We start from the raw sequence: 21,505 nt of genomic DNA on the forward strand, positions 1-21,505 counted from the left end.
AGATGTTATACACTGGGGGCTCTTGGACCTGATATTTTACACTGGGGGACTCTGGGACCAGATGTTATACACTGGGGGGCTCTGGGACCTGATATTTTACACTGGGGGGCTCTTGGACCTGATATTTTACACTGGGGGGCTCTGGGACCAGATCTTACGCATTGCGGGAGTCTCTGGGACCAGATGTTATACACTGGGGGCTCTGGGACCAGAGTTTATATTATGTGGGGGGGCTCTGGGACAAAATGTTATACATCGGGGGGGCTTTGGGACCAGAAGGTATGCACTGGGGGGTTCTAGAACCAGACCCTACACACTGGGGGGGTCTGGGACCAGATGTTTTACGCGCGGGGGTGTAGTGCAGCGTTGTCCACACCGTGCAGTAATCAGGCAGTGACCCAGGAAAGTTCAAAGCACACATGTTTAATGTCCAAAAACTCACACAAAACTAAAAGCACACTGTGTCTTCCGGATCGTCAAAACAGTCCATATCTGAGACCGGTTGCCGTGGGTGACTGCACCACTGTCATGCTGAGGGGTGCCAGGCGCTCGCTTCTCTTGGCTGTGTTGACTGCACGCATAAGCCGGATGTTGCAGAGCCACCTGCTCTGCCGCTTGCAAACGAACACTGACACACCCAAACCCTTTACTGCAGGGTTTTTAAATGGAATCTGTGGCCATGGGCCACTTCTAAGACCTGGCTGGAGGGAGTGAACTGCCCCACCTACCATCCTGTAGTTCGCTCGAAAAATAAAAGCCCATGCCAGTTTTTCTTTAATCTGCCTTGGGCAAATAGCTTGGACAAGACCACACTCACTTTTATTCTGCATTGCAACCACAGCTATACCTGTGACTGCAATTCACTCCCGCGGCCACAATACGCTTCTGTGCAGATCCTGGGGGACGCATAGCGACCCTCGCATGTAACACCGGTCACTGCCTCACAGGGGGCTTTGGGACCTGATGCTTTACACTGGGAGGCTTTTTTTGACAGATGTTTTACGCTGGGGCCTTTGGGACCAGATGTTATACATGGGGGGCTTTGGGTCCAGATTTTTCACACTGGGGGGCTTTGGGACCAGATGTTATACACGGGGGGGGGGGGTTGGGACCAGATATTTTACACCGGGGGGGGGGGGGGGGGGCTGTGGGACCAGATGTTATACACTGGGGGGGGGGGGGGTTGAGTATATAGCAGTATACAGTATATATTTCCTTCCTTGTGGCGACTCTGTACGCTCTCCTGGCTTTGTATCGCAGGTCGTGGTCTCCACTACGGTGAACGTGGACGGACATGTCCTCGCTGTGTCAGACAACATGTTTGTACATAATAACTCAAAGCATGGACGCCGCGCCAGGAGACTTGACCCGTCAGAAGGTGCGTCCGTGTATTCTGTGGATCATTACTGTTACTGGGGTCGTAATTAAAGGGGTGGCCTCCTGGAAGCCCTCTGTCTGACCAGCTGCCTGTTGTCCCAGGTTATGGCGGCACACTGAACATTGTTGGGTTGTCTCATAATCAAGATCACAATGGTGGGAATTACTGGACGATGGGTGTAGCCTCTTACGTCTCATATTTCCACATCTGTCTGCAGCAGCCACTCCCTGCATCAAGGCCGTCAGTCCTAGCGAGGGCTGGACCACCGGCGGGGCCACCGTCATCCTCATCGGAGATCACTTCTTTGATGGTCTGCAGGTGGTGTTTGGTACCATGCTGGTGTGGAGTGAGGTAAGAAATGACGCCAGTGTGTAACAGAGGTCTCTCATCACACATACACTGGGGTCTCTCATCACACATACTCGAGAGTCAGGGCAGGGGTCTCTCATCACACATACTCTGGGGCCAGGGCGGGCGTCCTCATCACACATACTCCTGGGTCAGGGCAGGGGTCTCTCATCACACATACTCGAGAGTCAGGGCAGGAGTCCTCATCGCACATACTCTGGGGCCAGGGCAGGGGTCTCTCATCACACATACTCTGGGGCCAGGGCGGGCGTCCTCATCACACATACTCTGGGGCCAGGGCGGGTGTCCTCATCACACATACTCCTGGGTCAGGGCAGGGGTCTCTCATCACACATACTCCTGGGTCAGGGCAGGGGTCTCTCATCACACATACTCGAGAGTCAGGACAGGAGTCCTCATCGCACATACTCTGGGGCCAGGGCAGGGGTCTCTCATCACACATACTCTGGGGCCAGGGCGGGCGTCCTCATCACACATACTCTGGGGCCAGGGCTGGTGTCCTCATCACACATACTCCTGGGTCAGGGCAGGGGTCTCTCATCACACATACTCCTGGGTCAGGGCAGGGGTCTCTCATCACACATACTCGAGAGTCAGGGCAGGAGTCCTCATCGCACATACTCCTGGGTCAGGATGGGAGTCTCTCATCACACATACTCAGGAGTCAGGGAGGGAGTCTCTCATCACACATACTCTGGGGCCAGGATAGGGGTCTCTCATCATACATAGTCAGAACAGGGGTCTCTCATCACACATACTCGAGAGTCAGGGCAGGAGTCTCTCATCACACATACTCTGGGGCCAGGGAGGGCGTCCTCATCGCACATACTCCTGGGTCAGGATGGGGGTCTCTCATCACACATACTCAGGAGTCTCAGGGTGGGGGTCTCTCATCACATGTACTCGGGGGCAAGGGTGGGGGTCTCATCACACATAGTCGGGGGTCAGGTTTTGGGGTCTCTCATCACACATACTCGGGGGACAGGATGGGGGTCTCTCGTTACACGTACTCGGGGGGTCAGGTTTGGGGGTCTCTCATCACACATACTCAGGGGACAGGGTGAGGGTCTCTCGTTACATGTACTTGGGGGGGGCCAGGGTGGGGGGTCTCTCGTCACACATACTCGGGTTCAGTGTGGGGATCTTATCACACATATTGGGGTCACAGCGGGGGTCTCTCATCACACATACTCAGGGATCAGGGTGGGGGGTTTCTCATCACACATACTCAGGGGTCAGGGTGGGGGGTTTCTCATCACACATACTCAGGGGTCAGGGTGGGGGGTTTCTCATCACACATACTCAGGGGTCAGGATGAGGATCTCTCATCACACACTCAGGAGTCAGGGTGGAGGTCCTCATCACACATACTCGGGGGTCTCTCATCACACTAGTACTCGGGTCAGGGTGGGGGTCTCATCACACATACTCAGGGGTCAGGGTGGGAGATTTCTAATCAGACATACTCAAGGGTCAGGATGGGTCTCTCTCATCACACACTCGGGAGTCAGGGTGCGGGTCCTCATCACACATACTCGGGGGGTCTCTCATCACACTAGTACTCGGGTCATGGTGGGGGTCTCTCATCACACATATTCGGGGGGGTCAGGGCATGGGTCTTTGCTTGTAGCCCATCTACCAACTTGGCTTGGGGATATTTCCTTGTGAATGGCTCCTCATGTAATCTTCCACGTCATATAATGTCACATTAATAACTCAATTATTTGGGGTCTCTGCTCTCCTCCTACTTAATGTTCTTCCGTCCTCTCCACAGCTAATCACCCCGCATGCTATCAGAGTACAGACGCCCCCCAGACACATTCCCGGGGTGGTGGAGGTCACCCTGTCCTACAAATCCAAGCACTTCTGTAAAGGCGCCCCAGGACGATTTGTCTACACAGGTGAGAAATGGTTAATATTCTATATATCCGATATATAGAGCTGTCAGAAGTCTGAAGATGGAAACAAGGTTCTCACATTGTGAGACAACACAATAGTCATAACTCTGAGCTCTAGTGAGACAACAACAGGCGGCCATCAGTCAGAATCTGCTCAGGAGCCGATATCCAGCTGCCGGGGCAAGGGCAGAAGTCTGGAGAATAAGGGTCAGGAGTGTGGAGTATAAGGGGCAGGAGTGTGGAGAATAAGGGTCAGGAGTGTGGAGTATAAGGGGCAGGAGTGTGGAGACTAAGGGTCAGGAGTGTGGAGACTAAGGGTCAGGAGTGTGGAGAATAAGGGTCAGGAGTGTGGAGAATAAGGGTCAGGAGTGTGGAGAATAAGGGTCAGGAGTGTGGAGAATAAGGGTCAGGAGTGTGGAGAATAAGGGGCAGAAGTGTGGAGAATAAGGGTCAGGAGTGTGGAGAATAAGGGTCAGGAGTGTGGAGAATAAGGGTCAGGAGTGTGGAGAATAAGGGTCAGGAGTGTGGAGAATAAGGGTCAGGAGTGTGGAGAATGAGGGGCAGAAGTGTGGAGAATGAGGGGCAGAAGTGTGGAGAATAAGGGTCAGGAGTGTGGAGAATAAGGGTCAGGAGTGTGGAGAATAAGGGTCAGGAGTGTGGCGAATGAGGGGCAGAAGTGTGGAGAATGAGGGTCAGGAGTCTGGAGAATAATGGCCAGGAGTCTGGAGAATAAGGGTCAGGAGTCTGGAGAATAAGGGGCAGGAGTGTGGAGAATAGGGGGCAGGAGTCTGGAGAATAAGGGGCAGGAGTGTGGAGAATAAGGAGCAGGAGTCTGGAGAATAATGGTCAGGAGTGTGGAGAATAATGGTCAGGAGTCTGGAGAATAAGGGTCAGGGGTGTGGAGAATAAGGGGCAGGAGTCTGGAGAATAAGGGGCAGGAGTGTGGAGAATAAGGGGCAGGAGTCTGGAGAATAAGAGGCAGGAGTCTGGAGAATAAGGGGCAGAAGTGTGGAGAATAAGGGTCAGGGGTGTGGAGAATAAGGGGCAGGAGTCTGGAGAATAAGGGGCAGGAGTGTGGAGAATAAGGGGCAGGAGTCTGGAGAATAAGGGGCAGGAGTGTGGAGAATAAGGGTCAGGAGTGTGGAGAATAAGGGGCAGGAGTGTGGAGAATAAGGGGCAGGAGTGTGGAGAATAAGGGTCAGGAGTGTGGAGTATAAGGGGCAGGAGTGTGGAGAATAAGGGGCAGGAGTGTGGAGAATAAGGGGCAGGAGTGTGGAGAATAAGGGGCAGGAGTGTGGAGAATAAGGGGCAGGAGTGTGGAGAATAAGGGGCAGGAGTGTGGAGTATAAGGGTCAGGAGTGTGGAGAATAAGGGGCAGGAGTGTGGAGAATAAGGGTCATGAGTGTGGAGTATAAGGGTCAGGAGTCTGAAGAATAAGGGTCAGGAGTCTGGAGAATAATGGTCAGGAGCGTGGAGAATAAGGGCAGGAGCATGGAGAATAAGGGGCAGGAGCGTGGAGAATAAGGGTCAGGAGTCTGGAGAATAAGGGGCAGGAGTGTGGAGAATAAGGGGCAGGAGTGTGGAGAATAAGGGTCAGGAGTGTGGAGAATAAGGGGCCGGAGTGTGGAGAATAAGGGTCAGGAGTGTGGAGAATAAGGGGCCGGAGTGTGGAGAATAAGGGTCAGGAGTGTGGAGAATAAGGGTCAGGAGTGTGGAGAATAAGGGTCCGGAGTGTGGAGAATAAGGGGCAGGAGTGTGGAGAATAAGGGGCAGGAGTGTGGAGAATAAGGGGCCGGAGTGTGGAGAATAAGGGTCAGGAGTGTGGAGAATAAGGGTCAGGAGTGTGGAGAATAAGGGGCAGGAGTGTGGAGAATAAGGGGCAGGAGTGTGGAGAATAAGGGTCAGGAGTCTGGAGAATAAGGGTCAGGAGTCTGGAGAATAAGGGTCAGGAGTCTGGAGAATAAGGGTCAGGAGTCTGGAGAATAAGGGTCAGGAGTCTGGAGAATAAGGGTCAGTAGTCTGGAGAATAAGGGTCAGGAGCGTGGAGAATAAGGGTCAGGAGTCTGGAGAATAAGGGTCAGGAGTCTGGAGAATAAGGGTCAGGAGTCTGGAGAATAAGGGGCGGGAGCGTGGAGAATAAGGGGCAGGAGTGTGGAGAATAAGGGTCAGGAGCGTGGAGAATAAGGGTCAGGAGTGTGGAGAATAAGGGGCAGGAGTGTGGAGAATAAGGGTCAGGAGTGTGGAGAATAAGGGTCAGGAGTGTGGAGAATAAGGGTCAGGAGTGTGGAGAATAAGGGGCGGGAGCGTGGAGAATAAGGGTCAGGAGTGTGGAGAATAAGGGTCAGGAGTGTGGAGCATAAGGGTCAGGAGTCTGGAGAATAAGGGGCAGGAGTGTGGAGAATAAGGGTCAGGAGTGTGGAGCATAAGGGTCAGGAGTGTGGAGCATAAGGGTCAGGAGTGTGGAGCATAAGGGTCAGGAGTCTGGAGAATAAGGGGCAGGAGTGTGGAGAATAAGGGTCAGGAGTGTGGAGCATAAGGGTGTACTTCCTCCTATGTACAAGAATATAACTACTATAATACTGCCCCTATGTACAAGAATGTAACTACTATAATACTTCCCCTAAGTGCAAGAATATAACTACTATAATACTGCTCCTATGTACAAGAATATAACTACTATAATACTGCCCCTATGTACAAGAATGTAACTACTATAATACTTCCCCTAAGTGCAAGAATATAACTACTATAATACTGCCCCTATGTACAAGAATATAACTACTATAATACTGCCCCTATGTACAAGAATGTAACTACTATAATACTTCCCCTAAGTGCAAGAATATAACTACTATAATACTGCTTCCTATTGTTACGTGTTACGGAACCACTCAGCACCCAGAATATGTTGTGCAGTTATATGTATGTATAATAGGTTCTATGTGAGATGCATGTCCCTAATGCATCAGCCCACTGGCTGCGCCCCTGGGCAGAGGGGACACAATATTCCCCTTTTCTCTGCCCCCACCCTTATAATTCCCACAGTAAATATTGGCAGGCTCCGGCCACCTGCGGCTATGGTAATGTATGTCTGGCCTGCCGCTTTTCTATTGGCCTGCCCTCTGTATCTGTGTGATATATTCTGTGTCCTGTGAGTAAAGTGTTGTCAGACTGGGAATACGTGGAGAAGCAGTGATCTTTTATATGCGCCCAAGTAACCAAGCAATTCCAGCCAGCGTCCTTCATTCAGACTCCAGCCAAAGCAGAGTGGACCTCCTGAAACACGGGGGGTACTGAAAGAGGTCCCCCTGCTTGGTAGACCCCGTTACACCTATGTACAAGAATATAACTGCTATAATACTGCGTATACAACAAAGGAAAACACCAGCGCTACCTACCAATAGAAAAGATACCCTTTGCTGCTGGTATCAAAACAGCCAGATGCCAGGGCTGTCAATGAAAGTAAACAATATTAGTAAAACAGGATGATACCGCGCTAAAGAGAAATGTCTGTGCTGAGGAATCTATATACCAATAGGTGGAGTATACAAAAGTTGCCCCTGTTAATAAACTCCCCGCTGAGTCCCTGCTACATGTGATGGGAAAAAAGTGGAAGGATAAGTGCACTGTGATAAATACTATGCTGAGCACAACGTGGTACCAGAGGTGTTGGCACGAACCAATACGAGTCTGACTCACCGAGGTCTGATGATAGACGTAGTGCCAGAGGTACCAAGGATCCGAGCGCCTGGAACGTGAGTCCAGCACATGAGACGCTGCTCCTGAGGAACAGGTACCGGGCGAGGAAGCCAGCGCCAGGTGGCAGCAGCCAAACAGGAAGGCGGTGAGTCAGCGTGGAAACCAGGAACGCCCCGGCCAGTGGTGTCCCTGGAGACAGTGAAGCAAAACAGAAAAAAAAATGGCCGACGGGAGCGCTCACTGTGTGACGTCACAAAAAGTGTGGAGCAACACTGGGACCAAGCAGACAACCAACGCGTTTCGAAGGAACGCAGTCCCTGTAAGCTCTCACGAGCAGGGGCGGCTTATTGTGCTTTAATTATTGTATTATTAACGTTGTTACTTATGACTGTTGTGTTTGAAGCTGTTAAACTGTAAGGGTATGTGCACACGTCAGGATTTCTTGCAGAAATTTTCCTGACAAAGACCGGACATTTCTGCCAGAAATCCGCATGCGTTTTTACCACGATTTTGCCGCAATTTTACCACATTTTCACGCGTTTTTTTGCGTTTTTTGTGCGTTTTTTCCCCCCAAATGCATAGAATAGCGGGAAAAATGCAGAAAATCCGCAAAATTAATGAACATGCTGCTTTTTTTTACCCCAATGCGTTTTTTTCACGGAAAAAAACGCATCATGTGCACAAAACATGCAGAATGCATTCTAAATGATAGGATGCATAATGTATGCTTTATTAATGAGTTTTTATAGCGTTTTTACCTGAACGTGTGCACATAGCGTCAAGCGCTGCGGAATATGTTGGCGCTATATAACTAAAGATTATTATTATTATTACTGCCCCTATGGATAACAATATATCTAATATACTGTAATACTGTCCCCTGTGGATATGAAGTGCTGCAATGTTCCTGTCCTCCATGTTTGCTGCTCGTATGGATCTCCTGAGAGCCTTGGTGGATAATGATGGATCTGAGACTTATGGCCAAACCCCAGGAACGTGAAATATCCAGAACCGTCTTGTAGGCGTGTGATGAAATGTGTGAAAAGCAGCTGCTAACAGGAAATTAATTGTCCTGCCTGGAGAACTTCCGACATGGCCTTTTCTCCCAGCAATGCTTGGTTATTGGATCCCACCCAGTGCCGCCCCGCAGCAGATGCTTACATGAAGTCAATCTTCTCTGGCCGGTATCATTTTTTCTTTCCGGGCGGATTGGTCTGCAAGTCCTGAGTTTCTCCATTTCTCGTTGAGACCTTCTTTCTTTTGTTACAACATGTGGTTCCAATTATTGGGAGATATTTTTCTTGCTGCAGAATGTTTTACAGAACGGTCGATAGAACATGAAGAATGAACAAGATCATTAATTCCTGACACGAGAGGAAGAGCGTAATCCGGGGAGAATTTCCACAATGGTGGCTCCCCCCATCTGTGTAGTCACACCATAGATCCAAGGGTTCAAGAAAAAGTGCTCGAACCAAACATGTCGTAAAAATTGATGGTACCCGTATGCGGTGTTGGACCCATCCGGAAGGTTTGGAATCCGTGCAGTCGTATCTTGTGATGTGACTGTTAGGACTGTGATGCCACCAACCTCAGGACGCTCTCCGTCTTATGTGTCGAGCCCAACACAAGTCTCTACCACTCATTGGGCTGCCACCTTGCTTTGTGGGACAACATCTATTTCAGGATAGGGGCGTTCTCGTTATCTCAGTACCTGGGTATCGTGTTGGTTCCTGGCGCGGTGCAACTGGATCCTCTGGAATGTGGGTTCTTGTTAACATCACAAATGCCCAAGTTTTTATTACAGTTTTGGAGGGTAAAGATTATGGTTTTGGGGTCAGGGAAGAGCAGAGTGAAGAGACAGGAGGATACCATTGTGTATGGAGGTTCTCAGCAGATGCCCATTGAAGTCCATCCAGGTGAAAGCAAGTATTTTTCGGACTATAAGACGCACCAGACTATAAGACGCACCCAGGGTTTAAAGGTGGAAAATAGGGAAAAAAATATTTGAAGCAAAAAAATGTGGTAAAATTGAATAACATACTATTATGTGGTGTTATTTTATATAATAGTATGTTATTATGTTGGAAGCTGCTGGTAGAAGATGGTGCTGGGGGACCAGTGTGGTACTTGTACAGTACTATATGAAGACGCTGGAGGGTGAGTATAAGAATGGGGGCACAGGGCTTATATGTAAAGCACCACTCCAGCACTGCAAAATAACACTGGAGTGCTGCTTTAAAATCCCATGGGAGAACTATAACTGCCAGCATGTCCTATGGCATGCTGGGAGTTACCACAGGAGTGGCAGAGTGCTTTATTGTGTGTTGTAAAGACTAACCTTTTAACTGTGCCAGCCAGCCACTGTGGTGAGGTAAAAGCTGGAGCATCCCATGACTGCACACACAGAGCCCTCCCTGCCTCTCCATAGCACAGGCCATAAGAGGAAGCCAGTAGATTCTAGTGCCATGTCTGAAGGACCTGTTATGACATCAGAAGAGGGAGGGCTCTGTGCTGCCATGTGATGTTCCAGACCGCCCTCTTCATGACATCACACAGGTCCTTATGCAGTCAGCATCCAGCACAGCCCGGGCAGGTATGCAGCGATCTTGTCTCCTCTGGCCCCTGCTGCTGCCCCTTCACCACCTGACACACAGATCTCCCTGCAGGAATCCAGAGCTGGGGAAGCCATGTGTGTTTCAGTGAAGGAGTATTCAATGGCTGCTCCTCACTGCTCAGCTGAGAGGTGGGCGGGGAAACGGCTAATGAATATTCACTGCACTTTAATCATCTGCCTCCTGCAAGTGAGATCACAGTGGATCCCTCTTGCCGCTGCCCCCTCCCCACATGCTACATTCCGACCATAAGACGCACCCACACTTTCCTCCAAAATTTGGAGGGAAAAAAGTGCGTCTTATGGTCGGAAAAATACGGTAACTCGTACAGTGTGTACAACTTCCTGGCTCAGTGGGGCAGTAATCTGTTGTGGATTCTGTTTTTGGGCTCCCACTGGTGGTTGCAGATGGTACTGGGTGACTTGTGTTCTCTGCGGTCTCTGGTGTCCACCTGTTCTATCAGGATATGGGAGTTTCCTATTTAACCTGGCTTTCTTGTCATTTCCTCGCCGGCGATCAATGTAATCAGTGTGTCTTGTTACCTCTGCTTTCCGCTTCTGTAATCATCAGGACAAGCTAAGTTTTTGATTTTCCTGTTCCACGTTTTGCTTTATTTTTGTTTTAGTCCAGCTTGCAGTTATGTGATTCCTTGTTGCTGGTTGCTCTAGTGAGCTGATATTACTCCTCATGTTCCATGAGTTGGCACATGAGTTCAGGTAATTTCAGGATGGTTTTTTTTGTAGGGTTTTTCGCTGACCGCGCAGTTCACTTTTGTATCCTCTGCTATCTAGTTTTAGCGGGCCTCATTTTGCTGAATCTGTTTTCATTACTACGTATGTGCTTTCCTCTCATTTCACCGTCATTACATGTGGGGGGCTGCTATTTCTGTGGGGTGTTTCTCTGGAGGCAAGAGAGGTCTTTGTTTCTTCTAATAGGGGAAGCTAGTCCTTCGGCTGGCGCGAGACGTCTAGAATCATCGTAGGCACGTTCCCCGGCTACTGCTAGTGTTGTGAATTAGGTTCAGGATCGCGGTCAGCTCAGTTTCCATCACCCTAGAGCTTGTTCTGTTTTTTGTGTGCTTGTCCTTTTGTGATCCCCTGCCATTGGGATCATGACAGTATCGCCGGCCCAAAAGTGGTAATCGTATTGGCTGAAGTAGGAGGAAAAGTAGTCTGAGGAAGTTTTTTTTTTTTTTTTTTTTTTTTTCCTTCCCTCAGAGTTTGCTGCCTAGCCTTAATTGCAGCCTGGCTGCGTCTTACCTCCTCTTAATCCTTGAATGGCTCTGACCTCAGCTGTTTATCATGGACGTCCAGAGTTTGGCTTCCAACCTGAATAATCTTGCTGCTAAGGTTCAAAATATACAAGATTTTGTTGTACATGCTCCTATGTCTGAACCTAGAATTCCTATCCCAGAGTTTTTTTCTGGAGATAGATCTAGTTTTCTGAATTTTAGGAACAATTGCAAGTTGTTTCTTTCTTCGAAATTTCGCTCCTCTGGAGACCCTGCTCAGCAAGTTAAACTTGTAATATCTTTCCTGCGGGGTGACCCTCAGAATTGGGCATTTGCATTGGCACCAGGGGATCCTGCGTTGCTCAATGTGGATGCGTTTTTTCTGGCATTGGGTTTGCTCTATGAGGAACCTAACCTAGAGATTCAGGCTGAAAAAGCTTTATTGGCTCTCTCTCAGGGGCAAGATGAAGCAGAAATATATTGTCAGAAATTTCGGAAATGAGTGCGCTCTGGCTGCAAGATTCAGAGATGGCCTTTCTGAGGCCATTAAAGATGTTATGGTGGGGTTCCCGGCGCCTGCAGGTCTGAATGAGTCTATGACTATGGCTATTCAGATTGATCGGCGTTTACGGGAGCGCAAACCTGTGCACCATTTGGCGGTGTCTTCTGAACAGGCACCTGAGACAATGCAATGTGATAGAATTCAGTCCAGAAGTGAACGGCAAAACTATAGGCGGAAAAATGGGTTGTGTTTTTATTGTGGTGATTCAGCTCATGTTATATCAGCATGCTCTAAACGCACAAAAAAGGTTGATAAGTCTGTTGCCATTAGTACTTTACAGTCTAAGTTCATTCTGTCTGTGACTCTGATTTGTTCATTATCAGCCATTTCCGTCGATGCCTATGTGGATTCAGGCGCTGCCCTGAGTCTTATGGATTGGTCATTTGCCAACCGCTGTGGGTTTAGTCTGGAGCCTCTGGAAGTCCCTATTCCTTTGAAAGGAATTGACTCTACACCTTTGGCTATGAATAAACCTCAGTACTGGACACACGTGACCATGCGTATGACTCCCGTTCATCAGGAGGTGATTCGCTTCCTGGTACTGTATAATTTACATGATGTCTTAGTGCTTGGTCTGCCATGGTTACAAACTCATAACCCAGTCCTGGACTGGAAAACAATGTCTGTGTTAAGCTGGGGATGTCAGGGGGTTCATGATGATGCACCTCCGATTTCTATCGCTTCATCTACTCCTTCTGAGGTTCCTGTATTTTTGTCTGATTATCGGGATGTTTTTGAGGAGCCTAAGCTCAATTCGCTTCCTCCTCACAGGGATTGCGATTGTGCTATAGATTTGATTCCTGGCAGTAAATTTCCTAAAGGTCGTTTGTTCAATCTGTCAGTGCCAGAGCATACTGCTATGCGGGATTATGTTAAGGAGTCCTTGGAAAAGGGACATATCCGTCCATCTTCATCTCCTTTGGGAGCAGGTTTTTTTTTTCGTGGCCAAAAAAGATGGTTCCTTGAGGCCTTGTATAGATTACCGTCTTTTGAATAAGATTACGGTCAAATATCAGTATCCTTTGCCATTGTTGACTGATTTGTTCGCTCGCATTAAGGGGGCTAAATGGTTCACTAAGATTGATCTTCGGGGTGCGTATAATCTTGTGCGGATAAAGCAGGGTGATGAGTGGAAAACCGCATTTAATACGCCTGAGGGCCATTTTGAGTATTTGGTGATGCCTTTTGGACTTTCTAATGCTCCTTCTGTCTTCCAGTCCTTTATGCACGATATTTTCCGTGAATATCTGGATAAATTTATGATTGTGTATTTGGATGATGTTTTGGTTTTTTCTGATGACTGGGAGTCCCATGTTCAGCAGGTCAGGAAGGTGTTTCAGGTCCTGCGGGCCAATTCTTTGTTTGTAAAAGGTTCAAAGTGTCTCTTTGGAGTCCAGAAGATTTCTTTTTTGGGGTATATTTTTTCCCCTTCTACTATTGAGATGGATCCCGTCAAGGTTCAAGCTATTTGTGACTGGACGCAGCCTATATCTCTTAAGAGTCTACAGAAGTTCTTGGGCTTTGCTAATTTTTATCGTCGTTTCATAACTAATTTTTCTAGTGTTGTTAAGCCTTTGACGGATTTGACTAAGAAGGGTGCTGATGTTACTGATTGGTCTCCTGCGGCTGTGGAGGCCTTTCAGGAACTTAAGCGCCGGTTTTCTTCTGCTCCTGTGTTGCGTCAGCCAGATGTTTCGCTTCCTTTTCAGGTTGAGGTTGATGCTTCTGAGATTGGAGCGGGGGCGGTTTTGTCACAGAGAAGCTCCGATTGCTCGGTGATGAAGCCATGTGCGTTCTTTTCTAGAAAGTTTTCGCCCACTGAGCGGAATTATGATGTTGGTAATCGGGAACTTTTGGCCATGAAGTGGGCATTTGAGGAGTGGCGTCATTGGCTAGAGGGTGCTAGACATCGTGTGGTGGTCTTGACTGATCACAAAAATCTGATTTACCTTGAGTCTGCCAAGCGTCTGAATCCTAGACAGGCTCGTTGGTCACTGTTTTTCTCCCGTTTCGATTTTGTGGTTTCATACCTGCCAGGTTCAAAGAATGTGAAGGTGGATGCTCTTTCTAGGAGTTTTGTGCCTGATTCCCCTGGAAATTCTGAGCCCACTGGTATCCTTAGGGATGGGGTGATTTTGTCGGCTGTCTTCCCAGACTTGCGACGTGCTTTGCAGGAGTTTCAGGCGGATAAACCTGATCGTTGTCCGCCTGAAAGACTGTTTGTTCCGGATAATTGGACCAGTAGAGTCATCTCCGAGGTCCATTCTTCTGCGTTGGCAGGTCATCCTGGAATATTTGGTACTAGAGACTTGGTGGCCAGGTCTTTTTGGTGGCCTTCCTTGTCGAGGGATGTGCGTTCTTTTGTGCAGTCTTGTGAAGTTTGCGCTCGGGCTAAGCCTTGCTGTTCTCGGGCCAGTGGATTGTTGTCACCTTTGCCTATCCCGAAGAGGCCTTGGACGCACATTTCCATGGACTTTATTTCGAATCTCCCTGTCTCTCAAAAAATGTCCGTCATATGGGTTGTGTGTGACCGCTTTTCTAAGATGGTTCATCTTGTACCCTTGCCTAAGTTACCTTCCTCCTCTGAGTTGGTCCCTCTGTTTTTTCAGAACGTGGTTCGTTTGCATGGGATTCCGGAGAACATCGTTTCTGACAGGGGATCCCAGTTTGTGTCTAGATTTTGGCGGACGTTCTGTGCTAAGATGGGCATTGATTTGTCCTTTTCGTCTGCATTCCATCCTCAGACGAATGGCCAGACGGAACGAACTAATCAGACCTTGGAAACTTATTTAAGGTGTTTTGTTTCTGCTGATCAAGATGACTGGGTTACCTTTTTGCCGCTTGCCGAATTTGCCCTTAATAATCGGGCTAGTTCTGCTACCTTGGTTTCTCCTTTCTTTTGTAATTCGGGGTTTCATCCTCGTTTTTCCTCTGGTCAGGTGGAGCCTTCTGATTGTCCTGGAGTGGACATGGTGGTGGATAGGTTGCATCAGATTTGGAGTCATGTGGTGGACAATTTGAAGTTGTCCCAGGAGAGGGCTCAGCAGTTTGCTAATCGCCGTCGCCGCGTGGGTCCTCGACTTCGTGTTGGGGACTTGGTGTGGTTGTCTTCTCGTTTTGTTCCTACGAAGGTCTCTTCTCCTAAGTTCAAGCCTCGGTTTATCGGTCCCTATAGGATCTTTGAAATTCTTAACCCTGTGTCGTTTCGTTTGGATCTCCCGGCATCGTTTGCTATTCATAATGTGTTCCATCGGTCGTTGTTGCGGAAGTATGAGGTACCTGTTGTTCCTTCGCTTGAGCCTCCTGCTCCGGTGCTGGTGGAGGGAGAATTGGAGTATGTTGTGGAGAAGATCCTGGATTCTCGTGTTTCCAGACGGAAACTTCAGTATTTGGTCAAGTGGAAGGGTTATGGTCAGGAGGATAATTCTTGGGTGGTTGCCTCTGATGTTCATGCTGCTGATTTGGTCTGTGCATTTCATAGGGCTCATCCTGGTCGCCCTGGTGGTTCTCGTGAGGGTTCGGTGACCCCTCCTCAAGGGGGGGGTACTGTTGTGGATTCTGTTTTTGGGCTCCCTCTGGTGGTTGCAGATGGTACTGGGTGACTTGTGTTCTCTGCGGTCTCTGGTGTCCACCTGTTCTATCAGGATATGGGAGTTTCCTATTTAACCTGGCTTTCTTGTCATTTCCTCGCCGGCGATCAATGTAATCAGTGTGTCTTGTTACCTCTGCTTTCCGCTTCTGTAATCATCAGGACAAGCTAAGTTTTTGATTTTCCTGTTCCACGTTTTGCTTTATTTTTGTTTTAGTCCAGCTTGCAGTTATGTGATTCCTTGTTGCTGGTTGCTCTAGTGAGCTGATATTACTCCTCATGTTCCATGAGTTGGCACATGAGTTCAGGTAATTTCAGGATGGTTTTTTTTGTAGGATTTTTCGCTGACCGCGCAGTTCACTTTTGTATCCTCTGCTATCTAGTTTTAGCGGGCCTCATTTTGCTGAATCTGTTTTCATTACTACGTATGTGCTTTCCTCTCATTTCACCGTCATTACATGTGGGGGGCTGCTATTTCTGTGGGGTGTTTCTCTGGAGGCAAGAGAGGTCTTTGTTTCTTCTAATAGGGGAAGCTAGTCCTTCGGCTGGCGCGAGACGTCTAGAATCATCGTAGGCACGTTCCCCGGCTACTGCTAGTGTTGTGAATTAGGTTCAGGATCGCGGTCAGCTCAGTTTCCATCACCCTAGAGCTTGTTCTGTTTTTTGTGTGCTTGTCCTTTTGTGATCCCCTGCCATTGGGATCATGACAGTAATCTAACTCTCACTTTCCACTCAGATTGCAAATTGGGAACAAATCACACCCTGATGTGGGCAACATGGCCCAGACACAACTCACTGCCACCACCCACCAAGTCATGGTCCAACAGTTACCCTGCACACAACACTGCTCTCCAGCAGGCAAAGGGTTAAAGGGATTCTGCAGGCCGGGTCGTGCAGATCACCTGTCATGGGAGTCGTGCAGGGCTCCCCTGGGCAAGGTCCTGCAGAGTACTTGTAGGCAGAGTCATTCAGGGCACCTGTGGGCAGAGTCATGCAGGGCACCTGTGGGCATGGTCATACTGCAGCAGCCTTTTTCACAGAGCACAGAGTTTTAAATTCTAAACCAGAGAGACCTGTCAGTCATGAGGAGCGGGGCGGAGAGAAGCCGTTCGGGGACCGGATGACTATGACCAGTCATTCAGACACATGGTGGCCTGTGGCTTCTAACAGTATCTACTTCCTCATCCTACAGGGGCCAGTCTTTGGTCCAGGCTGCCATCCTACAGGAGCTGGTCTGTGGTCCAGGCTGCCGTCCTATAAGGGCCGGTTTGTGGTGCAGGCTGCCATCCTACAGGGGCTGGTGTGTAGTCCAGGCTGCCATCCTACAGGGGCCGGTTTGTGGTCCAGGCTGCTGTCCTACAAGGGCCAGTTTGTGGTCCAGGCTGCCGTCCTATAAGGGCCAGTCTGTGGTCCAGGCTGCCATCCTACAGGGGCTGGTGTGTAGTCCAGGCTGCCATCCTACAGGGGCCGGGTTGTAGTCCAGGCTGCTGTCCTACAAGGGCTAGTTTGTGGTCCAGGCTGCCCCAGATCTGGCACCATGATTCCTCCAAGTTCCCTATGACGCTCTACAGATTGTTCTCAGCTACGACTACAATAAAGTTTCTATACAAGCAGAGAAACAGCTCAAGGGAAGAGGGTCAGGCGGGAGGTGGTGGAGTAAGGTCCTGGTCCGAGTGGGCACCCCACCGTCCTCAAGGAGCAGGAGACCCCATAGCGTTATTTGGGTCAGACTGGGTACTGCACCTAGGACAATTAGTCGCCAGAAAGGCTGCCCCACTTTGTACTGGCTAAGGAGCACACTGCAGCGAGGGCGATATAGCTACTCCCATTCAGGCGGGAACAATAATTATCAACGCCGCCGGTCACTACAAAGTCTCCCAATCGCACAGGACAAATCCCGCTGCCACCAGCTCCAATTTCTTAATTATTAACGAGTCTGAACCTAATGCAGATTAGTAGCGTTATTCACTTCAGTGAACGTGACCATACGTTATAGAGCATAGTAACATAGTAACATAGTTAGTCAGGCCGAAAAAAGACATTTGTCCATCCAGTTCAGCCTATATTCCATCATAATAAATCCCCAGATCTACGTCCTTCTACAGAACCTAATAATTGTATGATACAATATTGTTCTGCTCCAGGAAGACATCCAGGTCTCTCTTGAACCCCTCGACTGAGTTCGACATCACCACCTCCTCAGGCAAGCAATTCCAGAGCAAGGAGAGACAAAGCTAGTAATTTTATATTTTACTCCAAAAACGGTAGGCAGTGTTTACAGAGGTATAAAAAGATATTATAAAGAAGACAAGTCTCGCATGTACAGTGCAATTACAGATAAAAAATGATTAACCCCTTAGTGACAGAGCCAATTTGGTACTTAAAGGGAACCTGTCACCCCGTTTTTTGAGATTGAGCTATAAATACTGTTAAATAGGGCCTGCGCTGTGTGTTCCTATAGTGTATGTAGTGTACCCCGATTCCCCATGTATGCTGAGAAATAACTTACCAAAGTCGCCGTTTTCGCCTGTCAATCAGGCTGGTCAGGTCGGGAGGGCGTGGTGACATCGGTGGTTCTTCCGCAGCTTTACGTTGGTGGCGTAGTGGTGAAGACACAGCGCGCGATCTGCGCTGTAATCCCTTGCATCGGTGGGGGCGGCCATCTTCCTGGGGCCGCGCGTGCGCAGATCGAGTGCTCTGCTGCACGGGGCTTCAGGAAAATGGCCGCGGGATGCCGCGCGTGCGCATTAGAGATCGCGGCGGCCATTTTCCCAAAGCCGAGTTTGCATCTCGGCTTTGGGAAAATGGCCGCCGCGATCTCTAATGCGCACGCGCGGCATCCCGCGGCCATTTTCCTGAAGCCCCGTGCAGCAGAGCACTCGATCTGCGCACGCGCGGCCCCAGGAAGATGGCCGCCCCCACCGATGCAAGGGATTACAGCGCAGATCGCGCGCTGTGTCTTCACCACTACGCCACTACGCCACCAACGTAAAGCTGAGGAAGAACCACCGATGTCACCACGCCCTCCCGACCTGACCAGCCTGATTGACAGGCGAAAACGGCGACTTTGGTAAGTTATTTCTCAGCATACATGGGGAATCGGGGTACACTACATACACTATAGGAACACACAGCGCAGGCCCTATTTAACAGTATTTATAGCTCAATCTCAAAAAACGGGGTGACAGGTTCCCTTTAATGACCAGGCCAATTTTTGCAATTCTGACCACTGTCACTTTATGAGGTTATAACTCTGGAACGCTTCAACGGATCCTGCTGATTCTGAGATTGTTTTTTCATGACATATTGTACTTCATGTTAGTGGTAACATTTCTTCGATATTACTTGCGATTATTTATGAAAAAAACGGAAATATGGCGAAAATTTTTAAAATTTTGCAATTTTCAAACTTTGTATTTTTATGCCCTTAAATCAGAGAGATATGTCACAAAAAATAGTTAATAAATAACATTTCCCACATGTCTACTTTACATCAGCACAATTTTGGAAACAAAATTTTTTTTTGTTAGGGAGTTATAAGGGTTAAAAGTTGACCAGCAATTTCTCATTTTTACAACACCATTTTTTTTTAGGGACCACATCACATTTGAAGTCATTTTGAGGGGTCTATATGATAGAAAATAATGAAGTGTGACACCATTCTAAAAACTACACCCCTCAAGGTTCTCAAAACCACATTCAAGAAGTTTATTAACCCTTTACGTGCTTCACAGGAACTGAAACAATGTGGAAGGAAAAAATGAACATTTAACTTTTTTTTGCAAACCTCTTAATTCAGAACCATTTTTTTTATTTTCACAAGTGTAAAAACAGAAATGTAACCATAAATTTTGTTACGCAATTTCTCCTGAATACGCCAATACCCCATATGTGGGGGTAAACCACTTTTTGGGCGCACCGCAGAACTTAGAAGTGAAGGAGCGCCGTTTGACTTTTTCAATGCAGAATTGGCTGGAATTGAGATCGGACGCCATGTCACGTTTAGAGAGCCCCTGATGTGCCTAAACAGTGTGACACCATTTTGGAAACTAGACCCCTTAAGGAACTTATCTAGATGTGTGGTGAGCACTTTGAACCCCCAAGTGCTTCACAGAAGTTTATAACGTAGAGCCGTGAAAATAAAAAATCGCTTTTGTTTACACAAAAATGATCTTTTCGCCCACAAATTCTTATTTTCACAAGGGTAACAGGAGAAATTAGACCACAAAAGTTGTTGTGCGATTTCTCCTGAATACGTCGATACCCCATATGTGAGGGTAAACCACTGTTTGGGTGCACTGCAGAGCTTGGAAGTGAAGGAGCGCCGTTTTACTTTTTCAATGTAGAATTGGCTGGAATTGAGATTGGACGCCATGTCGCGTTTGGAGAGCCCCTGATGTGCCTAAACAGTGGAAACCCCCCACAAGTGACACCATTTTGGAAACTAGACCCCTTAAGGAACTTATCTAGATGTGTGGCGAGCACTTTGATCCCCCATGTGCTTCACAGAAGTTTATAACGTAGAGCCGTGAAAAAAAAAAATTGCATTTTTTTCTACAAAAATGATTTTTTGCCCACAAATTTTTATTTTCACAAGGGTAACAGGAGAAATTAGACCACTAAAGTTGTTGTGCAATTTCTCCTGAGTACGTCGATACCCAATATGTGGGGGTAAACCACTGTTTGGGTGCACCGCAGAGCTTGGAAGAGAAAGAGTGCCGTTTTACTTTTTCAATGTAGAATTGGCTGGAATTGAGATCGGACGCCATGTCGCGTTTGGAGAGCCCCTGATGTGCCTAAACAGTAGAAATCCCCCACAAGTGACCCCATTTTGGAAACTAGACACCCCATGGAACTTATCTAGATGTGTGGTGAGGACCTTGAATGCCCAAGTGCTTCACAGAAGTTTATAATGCAGAGCCGTGAAAATAAAAAATATTTTTTTTTTCCACAAAAAAGATATTGTAGCCCCAAAGTTTTTATTTTCACAAGGGTAACAGGAGAAATTGGACCCCAAAAGTTGTTGTCCAATTTGTCCCGAGTATGCTGGTACCCCATATGTGGGGGTAAACCACTGTTTGGGCGCACGGCAGAGCTCGGAAGGGAAGGAGCGCCTTTTTGGAATGCAGACTTTGATAGAATGGTCTGTGGGCATTATGTTGCGATTGCAGAGCCCCTGATGTACCTAAACTGTAGTAACCCCCCACAAGTGACCCCATTTTGGAAACTAGACTCCCCAAGGAACTTATCTAGATGTGTGGTGAGAACTTTGAATGCCCAAGTGCTTCACAGAAGTTTAGAATGCAGAGTCGTGAAAATAAAAAATATTTTTTTTTCCACAAAAAAGATATTGTAGCCCCCAAGTTTTTATTTTCACAAGGGTAACAGGAGAAATTGGACTGCAATAGTTGTTGTCCAATTTATCCTGAGTACGCTGATGCGCCATATGTGGGGGTAAACCACTGTTTGGGCGCACGGCAGAGCTCGGAAGGGAAGGAGCGCCTTTTTGGAATGCAGACTTTGAAGAAGGGAGGGAGCACCATTTGATTTTTTGAGCACAAAATTGGCTGTCGTGTTTGGAGACCCCCTGATGTACCTAAACAGTGGAAACCCCCCAATTCTAGCTCCAACCCTAACCCCAACACACCCCTAACCCTAATCCCAACCTGATCCATAATCCTAATCACTAACCCTAACCATAATCACAACCCTTACCCCAAAACAACCCTAATGTCAACCCTAACCATAACCCTAATCAAAACCCTAAATCCAACACACCCCTAATCCTAATCTCAACCCTAACCTCAAACCTAACCCTAATCCCAATACACCCCTAATCACAACCCTAACCTTAACCCTAATCCCAAACCTAACCCTAATCCCAAGCGTAACCCTAATGCCAACCCTAACCCTAATACCAACCCTAATCCAAACCCTAACCCTAATCCCAGCTCTAACCCTAACTTTAGCCCCAACCCTAGCCCTAACTTTAGCCCCAACCCTAACCCTAGCCCTAAGGCTACTTTCACACTTGCGTCGTTTGGCATTCCGTCGCAATCCGTCGTTTTGGACAAGAAACGGATCCTGCAAATGTGCCCGCAGGATGCGTTTTTTGCCCATAGACTTGTATTGCCGACGGATCGTGACGGATGGCCACACGTCGCGTC

General features: G+C 48.2%; 1 protein-coding gene across 1 annotated transcript in view; it reads left to right on the forward strand.

The window, feature by feature from the left end:
• Positions 1-21,505, forward strand: part of EBF4 (EBF family member 4) — a 266,432-nt gene that overhangs the window by 193,854 nt on the left and 51,073 nt on the right. Inside the window, exons 8-10 of the mRNA XM_069745037.1 lie at positions 1,261-1,378; positions 1,596-1,729; positions 3,522-3,648. Of these exons, the coding sequence (XP_069601138.1) occupies positions 1,261-1,378; positions 1,596-1,729; positions 3,522-3,648 (379 nt within the window). The remainder of the gene's footprint in view (positions 1-1,260; positions 1,379-1,595; positions 1,730-3,521; positions 3,649-21,505) is intronic.

The sequence above is a fragment of the Ranitomeya imitator genome, chromosome 1, assembly GCF_032444005.1.
Source record: "Ranitomeya imitator isolate aRanImi1 chromosome 1, aRanImi1.pri, whole genome shotgun sequence".
Classification (NCBI taxonomy): Eukaryota; Metazoa; Chordata; class Amphibia; order Anura; family Dendrobatidae; genus Ranitomeya; species Ranitomeya imitator.